The sequence below is a fragment of the Microtus oregoni genome, unplaced genomic scaffold (genome assembly GCF_018167655.1).
Source record: "Microtus oregoni isolate MIOR12 unplaced genomic scaffold, Mior012 000019F_ref0000042, whole genome shotgun sequence".
In the NCBI taxonomy this organism is placed as follows: Eukaryota; Metazoa; Chordata; class Mammalia; order Rodentia; family Cricetidae; genus Microtus; species Microtus oregoni.
This window is the reverse complement of record NW_024543078.1, coordinates 38,268,900-38,286,972: the sequence shown is the minus strand read 5'-3', so window position 1 is coordinate 38,286,972 and position 18,073 is coordinate 38,268,900. Positions and strand designations below refer to the sequence as shown.

At 46.6% G+C, this 18,073-nt stretch overlaps 2 protein-coding genes across 6 annotated transcripts in view; both read right to left on the bottom strand.

The window, feature by feature from the left end:
• Positions 1 to 8,659, bottom strand: part of LOC121459866 (UV-stimulated scaffold protein A) — a 36,845-nt gene extending 28,186 nt beyond the window's left edge. Inside the window, exons 1-4 of one of the 2 annotated variants that reach the window (XM_041669943.1) lie at positions 8,069 to 8,146; positions 2,221 to 2,393; positions 1,741 to 2,071; positions 523 to 643 (exon numbers count right to left, since the gene is read on the bottom strand). In XM_041669943.1, coding sequence (XP_041525877.1) covers positions 523 to 643; positions 1,741 to 2,071; positions 2,221 to 2,273 — 505 coding nt within the window. In that variant the 5' untranslated portion in view covers positions 2,274 to 2,393; positions 8,069 to 8,146. Of the gene's footprint in view, positions 1 to 522; positions 644 to 1,740; positions 2,072 to 2,220; positions 2,394 to 8,068 lie in introns of both variants that reach the window. The other variant, XM_041669941.1, reaches the window with a different exon arrangement.
• Positions 8,660 to 14,430: 5,771 nt separating this feature from the next.
• LOC121459812 (E3 ubiquitin-protein transferase MAEA) overlaps positions 14,431 to 18,073 on the bottom strand; it is a 39,381-nt gene continuing 35,738 nt past the window's right edge. For all 4 annotated transcript variants that reach the window (XM_041669839.1, XM_041669836.1, XM_041669837.1 and 1 more), the window contains 3 exons: positions 17,072 to 17,205; positions 15,941 to 16,136; positions 14,431 to 15,462 (listed from right to left, as the gene is read on the bottom strand). In XM_041669839.1, coding sequence (XP_041525773.1) covers positions 15,367 to 15,462; positions 15,941 to 16,136; positions 17,072 to 17,205 — 426 coding nt within the window. In that variant the 3' untranslated portion in view covers positions 14,431 to 15,366. The remainder of the gene's footprint in view (positions 15,463 to 15,940; positions 16,137 to 17,071; positions 17,206 to 18,073) is intronic.

Here is an 18,073-nt window from a genome sequence, read left to right as displayed (position 1 = left end):
TCCCAGAGAGGTCATCACCACTACACACTTTACCGGGTCCCCCCTCTTGGAGCCCTCTGGGCCATTCACAGCACAGCTGTCTCCCCATAGCCTTCCACAAGGCCTGGGTTTTCACAGGACACGGGTATGTGAGAGGCTCTGGACACAGAAAGAACCTAAGACCTGCTCTCGAGAACAGGCTGACTCCCAGGAAGGATGAGGATCTGGGGAACGGAACTCGCAAGAACAGATGCTAGACATGAGAAGAAACAGCAAGAAGGCCTCTACAGAGTGTGGACTCCTTCCTGAAGTCACAGCTATGTCCAGCTCCTCTGTTCAGAGAGTCTTACGCTAAATAGTTACAGGGAGACCAAATCACCAGGAGACACATGCACTACAGGCAGCCTGTGACGGTTCAACACCATCGTGAACCATTCTGTCTTGCAAACCTGCCTGCATGGTCTCAGGCTAGATAAAAGAACAACTAGGGAACAAGCACAAGGGACCACTGGGCAGTTTCAAGGGCTTAGCCTAGGAACTTACCTTCCATTTCTCTCTTAGCCCGTTCAGCACTTTCTTTGTGGATTTTATCCAAGTGCTTCTGTTTCTCTTCTTCTCGCTTCCTTTCTGCCAAAGACCTAGCATTGACATCCCGAAAATCCACCTGAGAAATTGAAAAGGAAGTTTAGGATTAGCTACAACAAACACAAAGTACAAAAAGACACAGTGCCATCAACACAAGGCCACAACTTGATGGTTCCTAATCTACAACATTTCAAACAAGGCTGCCTCATCCTGCCACATCTTCTACATCCAATGCCAAGTTCAACACTGTTGGGAAGCAGAATGCTCCTCTAACTGCAGGCCAGGGGTTATCAGCTAGGCCCAGAACATACACACCACCCAGTAGTGAACTCCAATGATGTGGGATGTCCTTCTGTATATGTGTTGCTTTTATTGGTTGAAGAATAAAGCTGTTTTGGCCAATGGCTTAGCAGAGCAAAGTCAGGCAGGCAGGAAGTCCGAAGAGAGATATATGGAGAGAGTAGGTGGAGTCAATGGACGCCGTACAGCTGCCAAAGGAGACAGATGCTGGAACCTTACCCAGTAAGCCGCAGCCTCGTGGCAATACACAGAATAATAGAAATGGGTTAATTTAGCTAGCTAGGAATACATCTAAGCTATTGTCCAAGCAGTGCTGTAATTAACATAGTTTCTGTGTGATTATTTGGGTCTGAGCAGTCGGGAAACATAAGAGCAGTCTACGCCTACACTCCAGAGAGTAGGTGACACCCATACAAGAACCAGAACCATGTAGGAAGGTCCAGTCATTCGCTTGTGCTGCTGACAGGGGCATGACAGAATCTGGGCAGTGGCAGGAGGGTGGAAGGCAGAACAGAACCTGGTGTCTTACTAAGCCCAGCACTAGTCAGAGCTCATGGCAAGAAATAAGCATGGCTTACTGGCAAGAATAGAGTATGTTCCAGAAAGGGGAGCCCATCCTAAAGCAGAGGCATCTAGGAGTATGATTCGTCAGGCTTAGCTCCACTCTCAGGCAGGTGCTAGGTGCAGTTTTCTTCCCCAAAGCTGTTCTGACCTTTAGGGAGCATCCTCCATTCTATTGCATGCTGATCCAGCTGTCTTGCCTACCCTGGGCTGGGCACCCTGCCAAACCCTCAATGCAAAGAGCTCTTTCTCTCATTGGTTGGCCAGTCTTGTCTACCACAGGAAAGCAGACTGTCCTGCCCAAGACTCACTTACCTTTTTGATGTGTTTTAGGAAGTGGTAGCCCAAGGCTAGCTTCTTATAGGCCTCCCCAAACTTCTCATTCCAACCTTCCACAGCCTGCATGGCTGCCTGCTTTAGCCTCTGAGCTGCCTCTCGTGGGGGTGGCAGGGGATGTTCATTATCTGTGCCCAGTGTGAGCTCCAGGAATTCCTGGAAGTCAGAAACAAGCAGCACTCGGAACTGATGAGACCTGGTGAAGAGCTCATCCACGATCTGGAAGGCTGAGAGGCGGATCTCAGCATGGTCCTGGGTCAGCTGTGTCTTCAGCAGGTGGTAGGCATGGCTCAGCTGCTCCTCGGAAGACCTAAGGGCACAAGTCAGCCTAACCAAATGCTCACTCACGAAAGACAAATAAGCATCACTCTTTGTGTGGGGACACTACAGTTACAAGTGGCAGAGACTGTGCTTAGCACTCAATGTTTATTCTTCCCTTCTAAAGCTGAAAAGACATACCGGGGTCTAAACACCAACTGTGGCCACTCCTGTCCTGTTTCTGTACTGCCCATGAACCAAGAACTCTGTACATTTTCAAACAGTTAAAGCCATTGTTGATGTGGCCCAGTGGCAAAGCATATGGCTAGCACGTGTGAGGTCCTCAGCTGGACGTCGGGCACTGCAAAGATACACTGTGGTTGAAACACATAAAAGAATACTTTTTAAAAAAAAATATTTATTTATTTATTGTATATACAATATTCTGTCTGTGTGTATGCCTGCAGGCCAGAAGAGGGCACCAGACCCCATTACAGATGGTTGTGAGCCACCATGTAGTTGCTGGGAATTGAACTCAGGACCTTTGGAAGAGCAGGCAATGCTCTTAACCACTGAGCCATCTCTCCAGCCCCAAGAATACTTTTTGACATATGAACATTACATTAAGAATCAAACGTCAGAGGCTGCAGCGACGGCACAGTGGTTAAAAGCCCTACATGTTCTTCCAGAGGCCCTGGATTTGATTTCTAGCAGTCACATGGAGGCTTATGACCATCTCTAACTCTAGTTCTAGGAGATCCTACACACTCTTCAGGCCTCCCTGGGTAGTAGGCATGAACATGGTGCACAAATCTACATGCAGGCAAAACACCCATACATATAAAATAAAATAATTAAAAAAAATAAATGTCAATGAGTTTTGTTGAAGCACAGCTACCCTGATGGTCCCCAGTTACAGACAGTTGTGAGCTGCTATGTGGGTGCTAGGAATTGAACCGGGCCCTCTGAAAGAACAGTCAAGTGCTTTGGAACTTTTTAGAGACTCTCAGAAGAAGCCTTTTTCCATCAAAGTAGGAAGAATTGTGCTTGTAGCAGGGACTTGCATTCCAATCTCAGGAACGGTAATGCAGGATATGATTGATGTGGGATGTGGGATAGCCTTCTGTACACTGTGAATATGTATTCCTTCTATTGGCTAATGAAGAACCTGCTCTGGCCTATGGCAGGATAGAATATAGCTAGGCAGAAAATCCAAGCAGAGAGGGAGAGAGAAAGAAGTGGGGTCAAGAGAAATGCCAGGGAGAAGCTGATAGAACATGATGCCAGAACACCTAAGATAATGACAAGGTCACATGGTGATATACAGACTATTAGAAACGGGTTAATTAACAAGTGAGAGGTAGCCAGTTATAGCCTAAGCCACTAGTCAAACAATTATAACCAGTTGCCAGGACCAGTGAGCTGAAGAGAAACCAGTCCAGTGGGTGCAGACGAGACAGAGAGAAGTCTCCAGTAACACATGATCCCTGAAGAGACAACACTAGTTGGTTCCAACTCTAGTTAAGAATGGGAAACAGCCGGGCGATGGTGTCGCATGCCTTTAATCCTAGCACTGGGGAGGCAGAAGCAGGCGGATAACTGTGAGTTCAAGTCCAGCCTGGTCTACAAGAGCTAGTTCCAGGACAGGCTCCAAAACTACAGAGAAACCTTGTCTTGAAAAACCAAAAAAACAAAAAAATAAAAAATAAAAAAAGAATGAGAAACAGAAAAGCTGGAGCCTCACCTGCACCTGGAATTCCAGCGAGTGTGATGTGTGATGGATGGACTGGGGAACATCTGAATCCTTTGAGTCTCTTGAGAAGTCTACATACAAGTCAAAGGCATGTATTTTTCTACTCCCAGAGGCTGCTTCTTGTCTCTCCTAAGATACATCCTCTGTTACCTTGGTTGCCCAGCTACAAAGTATCCTCAAGAACTGAAACTCTGTTTGATTTTGTCAAAATTACTTAACAAGTGGGTGTGCTTGCTGGGTATGTCTGGAGATCTTGAGTTAGATCCCTAGAACCGACATAAAGGTGGACAGAGAGAACCAACTCCACCAAGTCACCCTCTGACTTCTACATGAGTGCAGTCATACCTGCATGCACCTGTTTGAATGCACATGTGCACTAATGTGTGCACACATAGAAAAATAATACATTTCAAACATGCAGACAAAGAAATACATTAATCCTGAGAACCTAAAGAAAAAGAGACCAATATTTTACTGTAACATCTTCTGGTTTTAATATAGGCTGGCTGGGTGAGAGGTTTGGTTAGAAGATGGAAGGATCTATACTTGGTCCTCACTATTTGTACTCCTGACAAAAAGTAGAGGATCTAGGAAGAAAAAGAGGAAGTATACCAGTAGGTTATTTACTCAAACTCTCACCTCTGTGCATTCTGAGTGAACACCTCCCACATCAGGAACCCACTAACTGGGATCATACAACCCCAGCAGGGACCCACAGGTGTAGGCTGGTGACTGAAAGCCTCCTTGTAGGGAAGAAAAGTTAAGAAACCTGTTAACTACGATAAAACCAGAGAAGTTTCTCTGTGTCTGAGCGACTTCTCTATTGCTGTGATAAGACACCATGACAAAGGCCACTTAAAGAAGAAAGGGTTTAATTTGGGCTTAGAGTTTCAGAGGGTTAGAGTCCACAATGGTGGAGCAATAGCTGAAGGCTCACACCTTAAACCACAGGCAGGAGGCAGAGAGAGCTTGGAGATAACAGGAGACTTTTGGAGCCTCAAAGCCTGTCCCAGTGACATACCTCCTCTAACAGTAGAAACTACTGAGATGCCTCAGGAAATTATTAATGTGGTGGGAAATGTTAAATATGGGGTTTGTTCTCTGAATATCCTGATTATTGGGTTTGTTTGTCTGTTTTTTGGTCAACTTAACACAAGCTAGAGTTATCTGGAAAAAAAAAAAACCACAACGTCTCCATTAGACTTCCTGAAGGCAAGTATGTGGGGGCATTTTCTTGATTAATATTGATATAGGAGGGCCTAGCCCACTGGGGGTGACCCACTCCTGGGCAGGTAGTCCTAAACTGTAACGAAAGCAGGCTGAGCAAGCCAGTAAGCAGTACCCCTAAATGAATTCTGCTTCAGTTCCTTCCTCCTTTCTACTTCAAGTTCCTGCCCTGATTTCCCTCAGTGTGGGATGTGACCCAAGAGTTTTAAGACAAAATGAACCCTTTTCCCTTGCAAGTTGCTTCTTCTGATCATAATGTTTTTATGACAGCAATAGAAAAGTAACTGAACACAGCCTTAAGCAATAATCCAGGATCCCTTCCTAAATAAACCCGTGCATAACCAGGGTTGATGGGAATGCTCAAAAGTCAAAGGAACTATTGTTTTGGGTCCCAACCTTTGCAATTGCCCAAAACATGGTCAAATAACAAGCATACCACTGAGGTCCTCACCAAAAAGTCATGAACCTTCCTACATCCATAGGTTACTTCTTCAGCTAAACTGTAACTGTGGATATCCAGATTACCTGTATGCTACACCAGACACAGAATGCTCAGACACGAGCTCATTAAAAATATAAATGCCAAACGTGGAACATTTACACAATGGAGTACTACACAGCAGAGAAAATAACGACAGCTTGAATTTTGCAGGAAAATGGATGGAGCTAGAAAACATTATTTTGAGTGAGGTAACCCAGACACAGAAAGACAATTATCACATGTACTCAGTCATAAGTGGTTTGTAAACATAAAGCAAAGAAAACCAGCCATCAAACCACAATCCCAGAGAACTTAGACAACAATACGGGACGCTAAGAGAGACTGGAATCTGGTTTCTGGAATAAAGTTTGCTTCTGGTTTATTAGATTTTGGTGGTCTGTCTCCATCTTTGTGCAAACCCCCCCCCCCACAACCAACAGACTATAACATGTAAGATGAAATAGACAATTCCTCTCCAAGTTACTTTTGGTCATGGTGTTTATCCCAGCAACAGAAAGCAAATGAGTTCAAGGCCATTGGCTGTAGGAATCATATTACTCTTGTTTGGGCATTGATTTTTAAATCCTTTGTTTTCTAATTCTTGTCATCTAAGATACAGCAATTTCAGACTAAGCTGGAGAATCTGAATTCTCCTCCCCAGTCACTAGATAACAGCTTTGTGGTTTCTCTTACATGCCCTGAGATATGGAAGTAGTTATGGAAGCTTAGATGGTCATTTTTTTAACTTAAAAGATTATTGTTGTGTGTTTGACTCTTGAAGCATGCGTGGGTGCGCATTCCACCACACATGTGTAGAGATGGCAGGACAACAACTCTGTGGAGTGGGTTCTCTCCTTCCACCTCCTCTTGGGAGGAAGGATTAAGCTCAGGCTGCCAGGCTTGCAGAGGACTGACCAATATCTTAACAGCCATCAGATTGCCATTCTTTAGCTTCCTTGCTTTCCCAAAGGATTCCTAAAACCATAGATATCAGGTGGAAAGTGAGACCCCAAAGACCTTCTACAAAGCTTACTAAACTAGAAACACACCCCCGGGGGATTTAAGATGCTAATGAGGCATTGTCTTAGTTACTCTTCTAATGTTATGAAAAGACACCACAATCAAGGCGACTTACAGAAGAAAGAGCTTACTGGGGCTTACAGTATCAGAGGGTGAGTCCATGATCATCATGGTGGGAAGTATGGTGGCGGGCAGGCAGGCATAGTGCTGGGGCAATAGCTGAGAGCTCCCATCTTGAGACAACATGAAACAACAGCAGAAAAAAAGCTAACTAGGAATGGTGTGGGCTTTTAAAATCTCAATGCTCACCCCAGGGACACGCCTCCTCCAACAAGGCCACACCTCCTAATCCTTCCAGAACCATTTCACTAACTGGAGACCAAGCATTCAAATATATGAGCCATTCTCATTCAAACCACCACAGACAAGGAATGCATGTAGAAACACAACAGACAGAGCAGGGAATGCTCACAATAAGATAACACAAGAGCTCTTTGTATTCCAGGGATATTTGAGATGCTAAACTCTCTCCCATCTCTAGCCAGCTTCCTCCTTGGAAGAGTATTCATTCTTAACAAATTTTCCTGCTTTACTTGCTACTATCCACATGTCTCTGTTCAAGTCTTTGTTCTGAGACAGAAAAACCTGGAACCCCTCCAGAGGTGTCCTGTAAAGCTCATTGTTAACAGGACAGTCCCAGGTGCATGGCCCCTGCCTCTTCTACAGGAAACAGAAAGATGCTCACAGTCGTCTTTCTCTCTCCAACACCCTGTGTAAATCAGACAGAAGAGCTTTCCTGGGGTGTGCAGCAAAACCAGGCCTGGACTAGAAGCTTTGTCGAAATGTAAATATTCTAGCACTTTCTAAATAATCACTTAAATTTTCTCCTTTTGTGACCAAGGCAATGAAGGAAGTGTGCTTCCTCACTAAATATGACTACCTTCGGAGGCAAGGCAGGGTGTTTACATCTAATACAGATGGGAACAACAACCTTAAGGACAGGGAGAACACTGACGGCACATGCCTAAGATCCCAACCGAACACCTGGTAAGTGGAGGCAGAAGATCAGAAGTTCACAGCCAGCCTTAGCTACGTTGTAAGAGGTCAACCTAGGCTACATAAGACTCTGTCTCAAAAGAAAGGAAAAAGAAAGGGAGAGTAGAGGCAGGGGTAGCTCAGTGACACAGTTTGCCTAGCATGCTTGAAGCTTCTGAGTTTGTCCCTGAGTTACTGACATGCTATGATTGCTTCATAACATACAGAAATGATCAGAGGCGTCAAGCTTAGACCCGTGCTACATTCTGGACTAATGCGCACTGGAGATTACAGCCCCGCAACTCTTTTTGTGGTTCTTTACAGTTTCTGACACAAGGTCTCACTATGTAGCCAATCCTGGCCAGGAACTTATGACCCTCCTGCCTCTACCTCCCAACAGGCAAGTGCTTCCATGCCCCAGTGGTTAGAAAACTGCTTTCCATGGTGAAGGCAGGAGGTGGCAGAGATGTACAAGAAGACAGAAGGGTTCAGTGTGGGCGCTCACTGGACCCACGTTTAACCTAAATACATACTTGCAAATTTTCTTCAGTTCCTTCATTTTCTGAGCATTCAGTTGGGTTTCTCCTGACGTTGTGAGCTCCTCTATCAACTGTGAAAGTTTGTGATCCATATCTAGAAACGAGGGACCCGGAGATGCTGGATTAACATCCAGTACTTCACAGTTTTGGTTTTAGCAACAAAGTTTACTGGGTCCCAACAAGTAGTGGGGACTATGGCAAGGGCCCTAGGGTATCTCTGTAGGACGTCCCCCAGGCGAAGGAGGCTAGTCAGCTCATTGCCACCGAAAGCCAACAAGACCTTTGACGGTAATAGCTAAGGTTCTGAAGATGACACTAACTCCGGCGGTCTACAGTCAGCTGTGTGGGAGTCGAAACAAAGCCGGTACTGGCTCTTAAATGGAAAATGTCACTAAATTATACTCAAACTGGCCTTCGCACGCTGGCCGCACAGGACACTCTCTCTGCTAGTGATAGCCTCTGGACCACTGCAGGGGCGACCGATCCGTCCCCGCGGGCCTCGGTGCGCCGCAGTAGCTGCCTGACCCTCCGCCTCAGGAAATCTAATCCCACTGTTCCGGGGCCGCTGTGACACAGATCGCCGGAAACGGCAGCTCCCTTCGTCCACCCTTTCCGGTGGAGGGAGATGCCTGTCACAGGCCCCAGAGCGCAGCAGCATAGATTCACGAAGGCCCGAGGCTCAGGAGCGGAAGTCAACGTGACGTGCGAGGCGACCGCCCTTGTCCCGCCCCTCTCAGACAAGGCCCCCGCCAGTCTCCGTCATTTGCCCGGGTGGTCCCACAGCGCAGGCGCGAGGGCCCAGCAACGCGGTGACGCAGACGCGCTTCCAGGGGGCGGGATAGTTCTAGAACTACGCGCGAGAAAAAGGAGGCGCGAGGGCGCAGCAAGTTCTTAAAGGGGAGGTGGCACCCGGGCAGGAGTCTGAAACACAGGCGTAGAAAGAGGTTTTGATCGGGGCATCAGTTCCTTGGCCACCAGGAGGCTCGCATCTGCTAAGAAAGCTCAGAAGAGAGTCTGGGCGCAAGTCCGGTGAGGAGGGGTCGGCCCGCCTCCCTGACCGGGTCAGCTAGCTGTCCACCCCCAGGCCGGGCCATCGGAGGAGGCACAGTGCAAGGCTGCCTCGGGGTAGTGGTTGCAGTGATCGGATATTTTTAAGTGTCAGTTCTTTCTCAGCGTAGAATGATTTTAAAGGCTATGGCTCACGGCTAGAGCTGCTTGCTCCCTTCCGTACAGTTTCACCATGTCCAGGTCACTGGCTCTTGCCAACCTCCCCCTGCTTCAGTCTGCTGGCCAGCTCTCCGTTGAACAGATCCCGGCCACTGTCACTTCATCCTTCTCGCAACTCGCCGCTCTGCCTTTTGCAGTCAGCACTTTCTCTGTTAGCTCCTGCTTCATCCAGCAAAGAAGTGGCATTCACGGGTCTTCCCTATCTGCCCTACTTTGAGGCCCGGGTTCTCCACCCACAGAGCAATCAGCAAGTTTGTGTGTACTGAAGCGCGATCTTTTATTATTTATTTATTTGTTTGTTTGTTTATTTATTTATTCTTTGACTATACTTATGGACTGTGTGCCTATTGCCCCACCCTGAATTTGGGCCAGTGACCCAAGTCAACTGGACTTTTCTTCTCACTTGTGTTCAGTATATGAGGACCTGGCAGCCCAACTTTAGAATGTGTTCAGCATCTGAGCTCTTCCTACCACCTCGTGGCCGCTGCTAGGTCCAGTCCCTGTATACTTGTGGGGTGATGATTGCGGCCTGCTGCTTCCCTACTTCACACGCTCACCTTACACAAAGGTATGTCACAGGTTTGCCGCCCCCCTCCCCTCATGAAAAAGGATGAACTATCTTTAAGATGTTTTTATTACATTTATTTATTTTTATTATTTATTTATTGGGGAGGTTAGAAGGTGAGTCCTCTTGTGGAATCAGGACAACCTGTGGGAGCTCCTTCTCTCACCACTCAAACTCAAGTTGGCTAGTCTGGTGAAGTGCCTTCACCAGCTGAGCCATCTAGGCGACCAGAATGTCTTTTAGGGCAGTAAAAGAAAAGTCGAGCCAGATGTGTTCACATGTGCAGCAAAGCATCCTTCCAAAGCTGAGCTTCCTCCAAACAGGAGCAAGCTGTTGCATGCCAGCATGCCAGCAGGAGTCCCTTCAGAGAAGGAAATGATTCTAGATGTCAAGTAATTGAAGAACTAACTGTAAATGATAAAGCTGATGAAATCTTTTCAAATTCCTTTTATAAGCCACAGTTCAATAGACTATGAAGTTTAATATTCAGGAAAAAAATGACCACAGTTACTCAAGTGACAAGGAGGGGAAAATGGTGGCATATAGTCCAAGAGTTGTGTTCTTACATAAATTGGTATACTACTTGGAGGTACATTCTGATAAACAAATGCCAGTCCGATACAACACCTAATGACATAGCAGACTTTTGTTTAAGTATGCTATTATCACAAAACAATGTAACTGCCTAATATCCATTTCTCAGAATATGCCACTGCCATCAAATAAACCTTGAAGTAACAGTGAATTAGTGCACAAGGCTGGGAGTGTGGCTTACTGACAGAGCATATCTGGGGCCCTAGATTTGATCCTACACACAAAACGGCACATCACCGCAAAGATAAAATGGGGTCAATTTAAAGTAAAATGAATACAGGTGAAAAAGACAGAACAAAGAACAGAGGAGACAAATAGGAAACAGTTAGCAAACAGTGGCCTTAAATCTAGCAGGAGAGTGACATGTCAGACAGGCCTGCTGGCACATGCCTTTAATCCCAGGACTCGACGTTAATTCTTACATTCAGCAGGCAAATGCAGGCGGATCTTTTTAAATCCAAGGCCAGATTGGTCTGTATAGTAAGCTCCACAACAGCCAGAGCTATTTAGGGAGACTCTGTCCAACAGCAACAACGGCAAGAGTCTGGACGAGGGGCTTTTTTGGTCCTCAGGCCAACAACACACAGAGAGGTTGCTTACCCCAGCACTGAGATTTTCATTCAACAACGTATTTGCTCTTTTTTCCTCTTCATAGATAACCTTCACTCAGAGTGTTTAAATGTTGTTTTTGCTGTTCCCCTAGATGTTCTGCCACTCATAAGACACTCAGAGGCTAGCATTAAATAATGGGACCTTTATACAAAGGTTTGGCAGGAGCTCTGAAGCTTCACTGCCTTCCACTCAAAATAAGGGAGAATTGCTCTTGGGACTCAGCAACTATGAGGAAAGTAAACAAGCCAGCAAGGTCTAAAACAAAAAACAGAAAAACAGAACATCGTCGGCCAGTGGTGGCACACACCTTTAATCCCAGCACTTAGGAGGCTGAGGCAGAGGCAGATGGATCTCTGTAAATTGGAGGCCAACCTGGTCTACAGAGTAAGTTCCAGGGCAGGTTCCAAAACTACATCAAGAAACCCCATCTCGGGGAAAAAATAAAACCAACCCAAAACAAACAAGCAAGCAAAACCACCACTTGCATCAGTTTTTCTGTCAAATTATTGAGTACAGCAGCATGGACTGGAGGCACCGTTCTGAAATCTATCCCTCCATGATCCTCCTAGCCTCCTCAGCCACACTTCCATGTTCAAAGGGCATGGGGGAGGGAGGAGGCTGGAGAGGTGGCTCAGCAATTAAGGGCACTTGCTTCTCTTGCAGAAAACCTGGGTTCAGTTCTAACCTAACACCTACATGGGAATCGTGGCTCACAGGTGTAACTCCAGCTTCAAGGGATCTGATCCCCTTTCCTGGCTCCTGTGGGCACTGTATGCATGTGGTACACATACACCTGCATAACCAAACAAGCAAACGCTATACACATAATTTGTCTGGAGATGACACAGTAAGCTATCATCTATTTATAGGCTCCAATTTACTCAAATACTTAATTCTCCAATGGTTGTGTGCAAGGTGCACTCCAGCTGTATTACCCTTCCTGTTTTGTTTTTAATTTTTTAATATTTTGTTACATGCATGTATGTGCGCCATGTGTGACCTGATGCCCTACGTTAGAAGGCATTGGATTCTCTGGAACTGGAGGCACAGACGGTTGTAAGATACCATGTGGGTGATGGGAACCAAACCTGGATGCTCTGCAAGAGCAACAAGTGCTTTGTTTGCTTTTTTTTCAAAATAGGGTTTCTCTGTATAACAGCTCTAGCTTTCCTGGAACTAGCCCTTGTAGGCCAGGCTGGCCTTGAAACTCACAGTGATCCACCTGCCTCTGCCCCCAAGTGCTGGTGTAACAAGTGCTCTTAAGCACTGAGTCATCTCTTCAGCCCCCATCGCCAGATTTTCTTTTTATTTAATTTTATTTTATGTACATTGGCCTGAGGGTTTTGGATGCCCTGGAACTGGAGTTACAGACAGTTGTGAGCTGGCATGTGGTTGCTGGGAATTGAACCCAGATCCTCTGGAAAAGCAGTCAGTGCTCTTAACTGCTGAGCCAACTCTCCAGTCCCATGTTGTTTTCTTAGAGGGGAGGGATATACAAGAGTGGGTAAGCTTAGTCTTTTTGGAGTGTTGCTTTACCTCTGTGCCCATCTGCTGCTGATGTTTGTTCCTGCTGCTTTTAGGTGTTGCCATAAACTAAAGTGCACTTGGTCCCAGTATCCACTAAGGCCCCAGTTTTGCTTATTAGTAGGGTCCAAGCAACATGTAATTCAATGTGGGGCCTCGGGTCACCATACAAGGAGGTCACCTGCAGGCAACATTGACCATCACGTTAAGGGTGCAGCGGAGATTTCTATTTTGTGAGAGCTCCTACTTCCACAGCAGTGGGAATGCACTGGAGGAGCGATACACAAAGTTATTCTCTAGTTTCCAGGCCTGTGCACACACACCCATACACATATAAAACTGCGGCGGTTTAAATGAGAATGGCCCTCATTTGAATGCTTGGTCTCCACTTGGAACTGTTCAGGATGGATCAGGAGTGGCCTTTTTGGAAGAGGTGTCACTGGGGGTGGGTTTAGTTCTTATCACTCTGCCTCGTGGTTGTCCTGCACAGCTGCCTGCTGCCATGCTTTCCACCATGATGGTCATGGACTCTAATGCTCTGGAGCCGAGTCCTCAAATTAAACACTTTTTTCTATAGGCTGCCTCCATGTCTTATAGCAGTAAAAGCAACCAAGACACAAACCTTGGAAGTCACCACCTTTATTTTGTCCTACTATCCCCGCCCTAATCAGAGGCTATCATGCATGTCCTTCCCATGTGTCATCCCTCCCTCAAGGCAGATAGCTCAGTTTGAGCTGTATGTCTTATCACCCAAGGCAGGAGTCCTACAGCTGCCACTACAGCAGGACATGTGAACTTATACCACACCAAGAAAGCCAAGGCACCAGCAGACCAGAGACTGAATGCCATTAAGTCCAGCTTGGTGAACCAATGTGTTTATTTGGATTACTTCCAGAACATGGACCAAGAAATTCCCCATGCAACTTATAAGCAGCAATAACACCCTTACTCCCATATCTGTTTTACCCTGTATAATCTTTGAGAGGGGAAAAGCCTCTGGAACCTTCCCCCTTTCCCCAAGAGAATGTTAACATGTTTAATTGCAGGAAGGCCATGTGCAGGGATGACAATGGCCATACTGACCCAAAGGACAGCTACCTTGCAGGAAAGGACAGAAAAAAAGTTCTGACATCATTCTGTTACCACCTGTCACTGGTGCCATAGGTAGAAGTGGAAGGCCCAGACAGGCTGCGGCTCCAGTTTAGAGGTGTCAACTGGTGCTAGGTCAGAGAGACCCCCAAACAGAGTAGCTCCCGAGAGCACTGGAAAGCAGTAGGTACCATAGGCAAAGCCTACTCCTACCACCGTTTGAACTGAGGTACATGTGTTTGGCTCTGCTGGCAGAACTGAGTGATGTGGTCAATGTAGCTGCCATGCAGGGAGAGTCAGAATGGAGGGAAGTGAAAAAGTTTATACAATGTCTTGAATATAGGGAAGCAAAGAGAACACTCAGGACCCCTGCTTGCTGTTGTCTACAGCTTGAACCCTTGCCCCAACAGTGGCTCCTAAGATCCCAGAACAGACAACAAGAATTGCTATCAAGATCCACTGTGGTTCTTCAGAAAACCTGCAATGCTCCAGCTCCAGGTGGGCGCTGGCTAGGCCGGCAGGAGAAAGCTGTTACCTTAGGCCTCTTAATATTTATGCCCTCATTCTTCAGAAGAGCCCCTTGGAGGTTAGCAGGCTAAGTTGTATATAGTAGACCAGCAGTGTGCTGAGTCCCTTTACTCTAGTGATAGGACAAACCCAGGTCCCATATAGGTACTGTATAGCCTACTGGTTGGCAGGGTGAGCGGAAGAGACCAGAGGTCTTAGAAATACCTCACACAAAAAATGAGAAATAGAAAGCTATTTTATTAACACGCTTTACATTTACAGTTAATTAGCTAATCAACATCAACATGCAAAAATAAGCGCTAGATACAAACCTCTACAATATGGTTTTGTGTGAATTACAATGGTTCATCTGTTTTGAAAACCCGTCAGTACTTACTTTAGCTCAACTATCAGTTTCTGTAATGAAAAGCATTTACACTCTAGGACTACGGAACCACCTGGCAAGGCCTCTGCAGAAACTCGGTCCAGTGGCTTTCCCGTGAATACATTCTCAAAGCAGGAGATAAGGCGGTGCTGGAGGTGAGATACTGAACCTGTACACAGACACAGCCCCAGACACCCTGGCCATGTAGGCGGAGCCTCCTCAAGTAGCAGCCCAGGCGTGTACGGTGCATGGTGCTTTGGCAGCAGCTAGACAGTGAAGTCAGAAAAGGCCTTGGCACCATGTCACAAGTCACTGCAGCCAACCTGGTGTGGCCAACATCTTGCCCAGGCTGTGGCCAACAGGAGTTGGCAAAGGACCAGCCTGTTCCTCAAGCTCCCCTGAGTCCCATCACTAGCAAAAGGAAGGAAGGAAATGGAGAAACACAGGGAAATAACCGATGAACCAATTCCTACTTCTGAGATGCTCTGGATTTCCTTGGTGTTCAGGTCACACTGTAGAGAATGTTTCCTCTGAGAGGTGCAAGAACTTGCAGAGGCATCAGTCGACTTATGTTACAGAATCCTACCAATCAAACGCTGTTCTCAAGCACAGACTTATTAAATCTCACTTCCTCTTTTCCTAAGAGTATTTGTCGTTGCTCACTGATCTTTGGTCGCAAGAAACAAATGCCGAGGCAGGCTGGGGTCGGGGTTATGGGTCAGGGTAGGAGGGTATGGCTCCCACCCACCACAGCCTCTGGCCAAAAGCGTGCACGTGGCAACGCAAGGCCTACATGATGTATACTTTCTCAGCTTGGGAGAAGTGGAAGACTTCTTTGGTTCTTGGGCAAACAACTTTATCATCTTGACGGATAGAAAGCAGAGACTGAAAAAACAAGACCAGAGTTAGGCATTAAAATGAGAAAATCCAGCACAAAAAAGATCTGAATTAGGGCCCATTCCCCCAAATAAGCTACCATAGATTAATCAGCTAATTTTATAGTTTTTAACTTTTATAAGTATTTTGCCTGCATGTATGTATACATGTGTGCCTGATGCTTCTGAAAGTCAGCAAAGGGTGTCAGATCCTGTGGAACTTGTTATGGACAGCTGTGAGTTACCATGCAGATGTTTGGAACCAAACCCGGGTTCTCTACGAGAATAACACATGCTCTTAACTACTGAGCTATCTCTTCAGCTTCAAGCCACCTAATGTTACAAAGTCACTTGAATGCACACCTGTCAAAGAAACCTGAAGTTGTTCAAATGTAATGTTACTCCAACCCTGGTTCCCCCTTACCCTCCACACAGCTGCCTTGCCCAGCCCAACCTAGCCCGCAGCCCTCCTCATCCGGGCCCCTCACATTGTAGCCATAGACATAGCCATTAGGCAGCATCATGGGTGGGTTGTTCTCATTCATCACGTCACCAGAGATCTTGCAGACCAGGCGGGAGTTGGCACAGTGAGCCATGGGCAGGGGCTGCGCCAATTTGTTCAGAGAGCGGCTGCACACAGGGCAGTCGGGGCTCTTGGAGCTGCCATCCTCCTTGTAGCACTGTCTGTACACACGGTTAAGGAAAGGCTGTACCAACAAGGCAGGCATGTCGTGACCACTACTGTCTACACACAGGGCATCCTTATGGTCATAGGGACACCACGCAGAAAACAAAGGCTCAAGGTGAAAAAAATGCTATACTATTCAATAACAATGGTTACCAACACCTGACTTAAGACAAGCCACTAGCATGGCCAAGCAGTGGAACCATGCACCTTTGCTGGCACCTCACCCAAGTGTGAGACAGGATATTCTGGTGACTGTCAGATGTCAGGCAAACACATGCTTGTTCTCCAGTGTCCACCAGAGATGGTGAGAAGGATGGGCCTTGAGCCTCAGCTTGGAGCATAACACAACACACAGCCACTACTTTGTGGGACAGCCAGTCACACACAGAATGGGGTTGGCTACATGTAGCAATCAGGTTAGGCATATAAGGGACAGGTTCAACCAGAGAGGTAGGGTTTAGCCATACAATAGATACAAGTCATCCACATGTAAGTAAGCAACTCACCTGAGGGGGCAGGGACAGACCCACAAGAGATGAGGGTCAAACACATGTGGGAAGGTCAGCCACACAAAGGACAAGAATCTACATCTACCATAGGGGATGGTCCATCACAGGAAGGAATAGGTCAGCCACACAAGAGGGAGCCATACAAGGGTTTAGTATGTCAGATATAAGCAAGAAGGGATCAGCCTTTCTTGTCCTTCCTAAGAAGGGAGGCTAACTTGCCAGAGCCATGACCACTATGAATCAAGCTGGCTAGACAACCAGGGCTCAGGACTTAAGGACTCTTGGGAAGTCAGTATCAGGTGCATGGCAATATTTGAGATGCAAAAGCCACAAAGAGTAGATAGACCAAGAAAAGACCAAGCTGCGGGTCCTATGCCCTCTCAACCTTTACCCCAAAGGACAAGGTGGAGCAAAAAGGATACGGTGTCTTTATTGCCGAGAGCCCAGCCTGCAGGGTGAGGGTGAAGACGGAGCTGTTTCCTAGCTGGTGCAGTCGGTAGTTGTCATATCGAAACTGCTGGATCAGCATCCGCCACCGGGCTGGGTCCAGAAGGTCCTGAAAAACAACGTGGAAATGCTGGGACCCTCCCTTGGCAGTTACTGGGAGGCCCAGACAATACAGATGCTCCAGTAGCCATTGCAAGGCCCCTGCTGGCTTAATATTCCAGAATACTCCCTGGTGTGTATCCTGTGGTCTTGCAACTATAAAAAGAATCACAGAATAAAACTGAAGCTCAGAACTACGTCTGGCTAATGCGTGTGTCTTAGACACACATAAGGAATGCACATGCACAAGAGCACAAGATGTGAAGCCTCACTGTCACCAGGGATACCACACACTTCCCTTCCACCTTTTTATAGAAACATGGCTTTCAGAATTGTTCTATAAAAGCAGTCTACAGAGGAGTATGCCCAGTCTGGGACACTCTCATAGAAAGGATTAGGTATCGGGCCAGATCACCACTTTCCTCTGAAGGAAGCTTCCTCCCTGCCTTCCTCACTAGTGCCCTGGTTTTTTCCTCCTTAATTTATAAAAGCCATTCTTTCAGTTCTTTTTATAGCTTGCTGTACCCTTAAATGCCTGACTGCCCCCAAGACAAAGGTTTTCAGTATGATCTTGGTCTTTCTCTTTCAGGTCACTAAATTTCTGTCACTGACAGGACTTGATAAGCTATTCTTGTTACCCCATGAGGAGGCTTTCTCCCTTGTGCGCATTGGTGGGACAGCAGGTATGTTCCACCCCTCCCTGTACTATGAGGTCTTGCATCAGATAGAGATGGTTCATCTTCTAACTCAGATGCCTCAGGCCCAAACCAAACCTCCAATGCAGTGAAAAGAAATTTACAACATCAGTTTAAAAAATGAGTTTAGACATTCCTGACACTCTGGTCTAATGGCATTTCAGTACATGATGCTCCATTCCT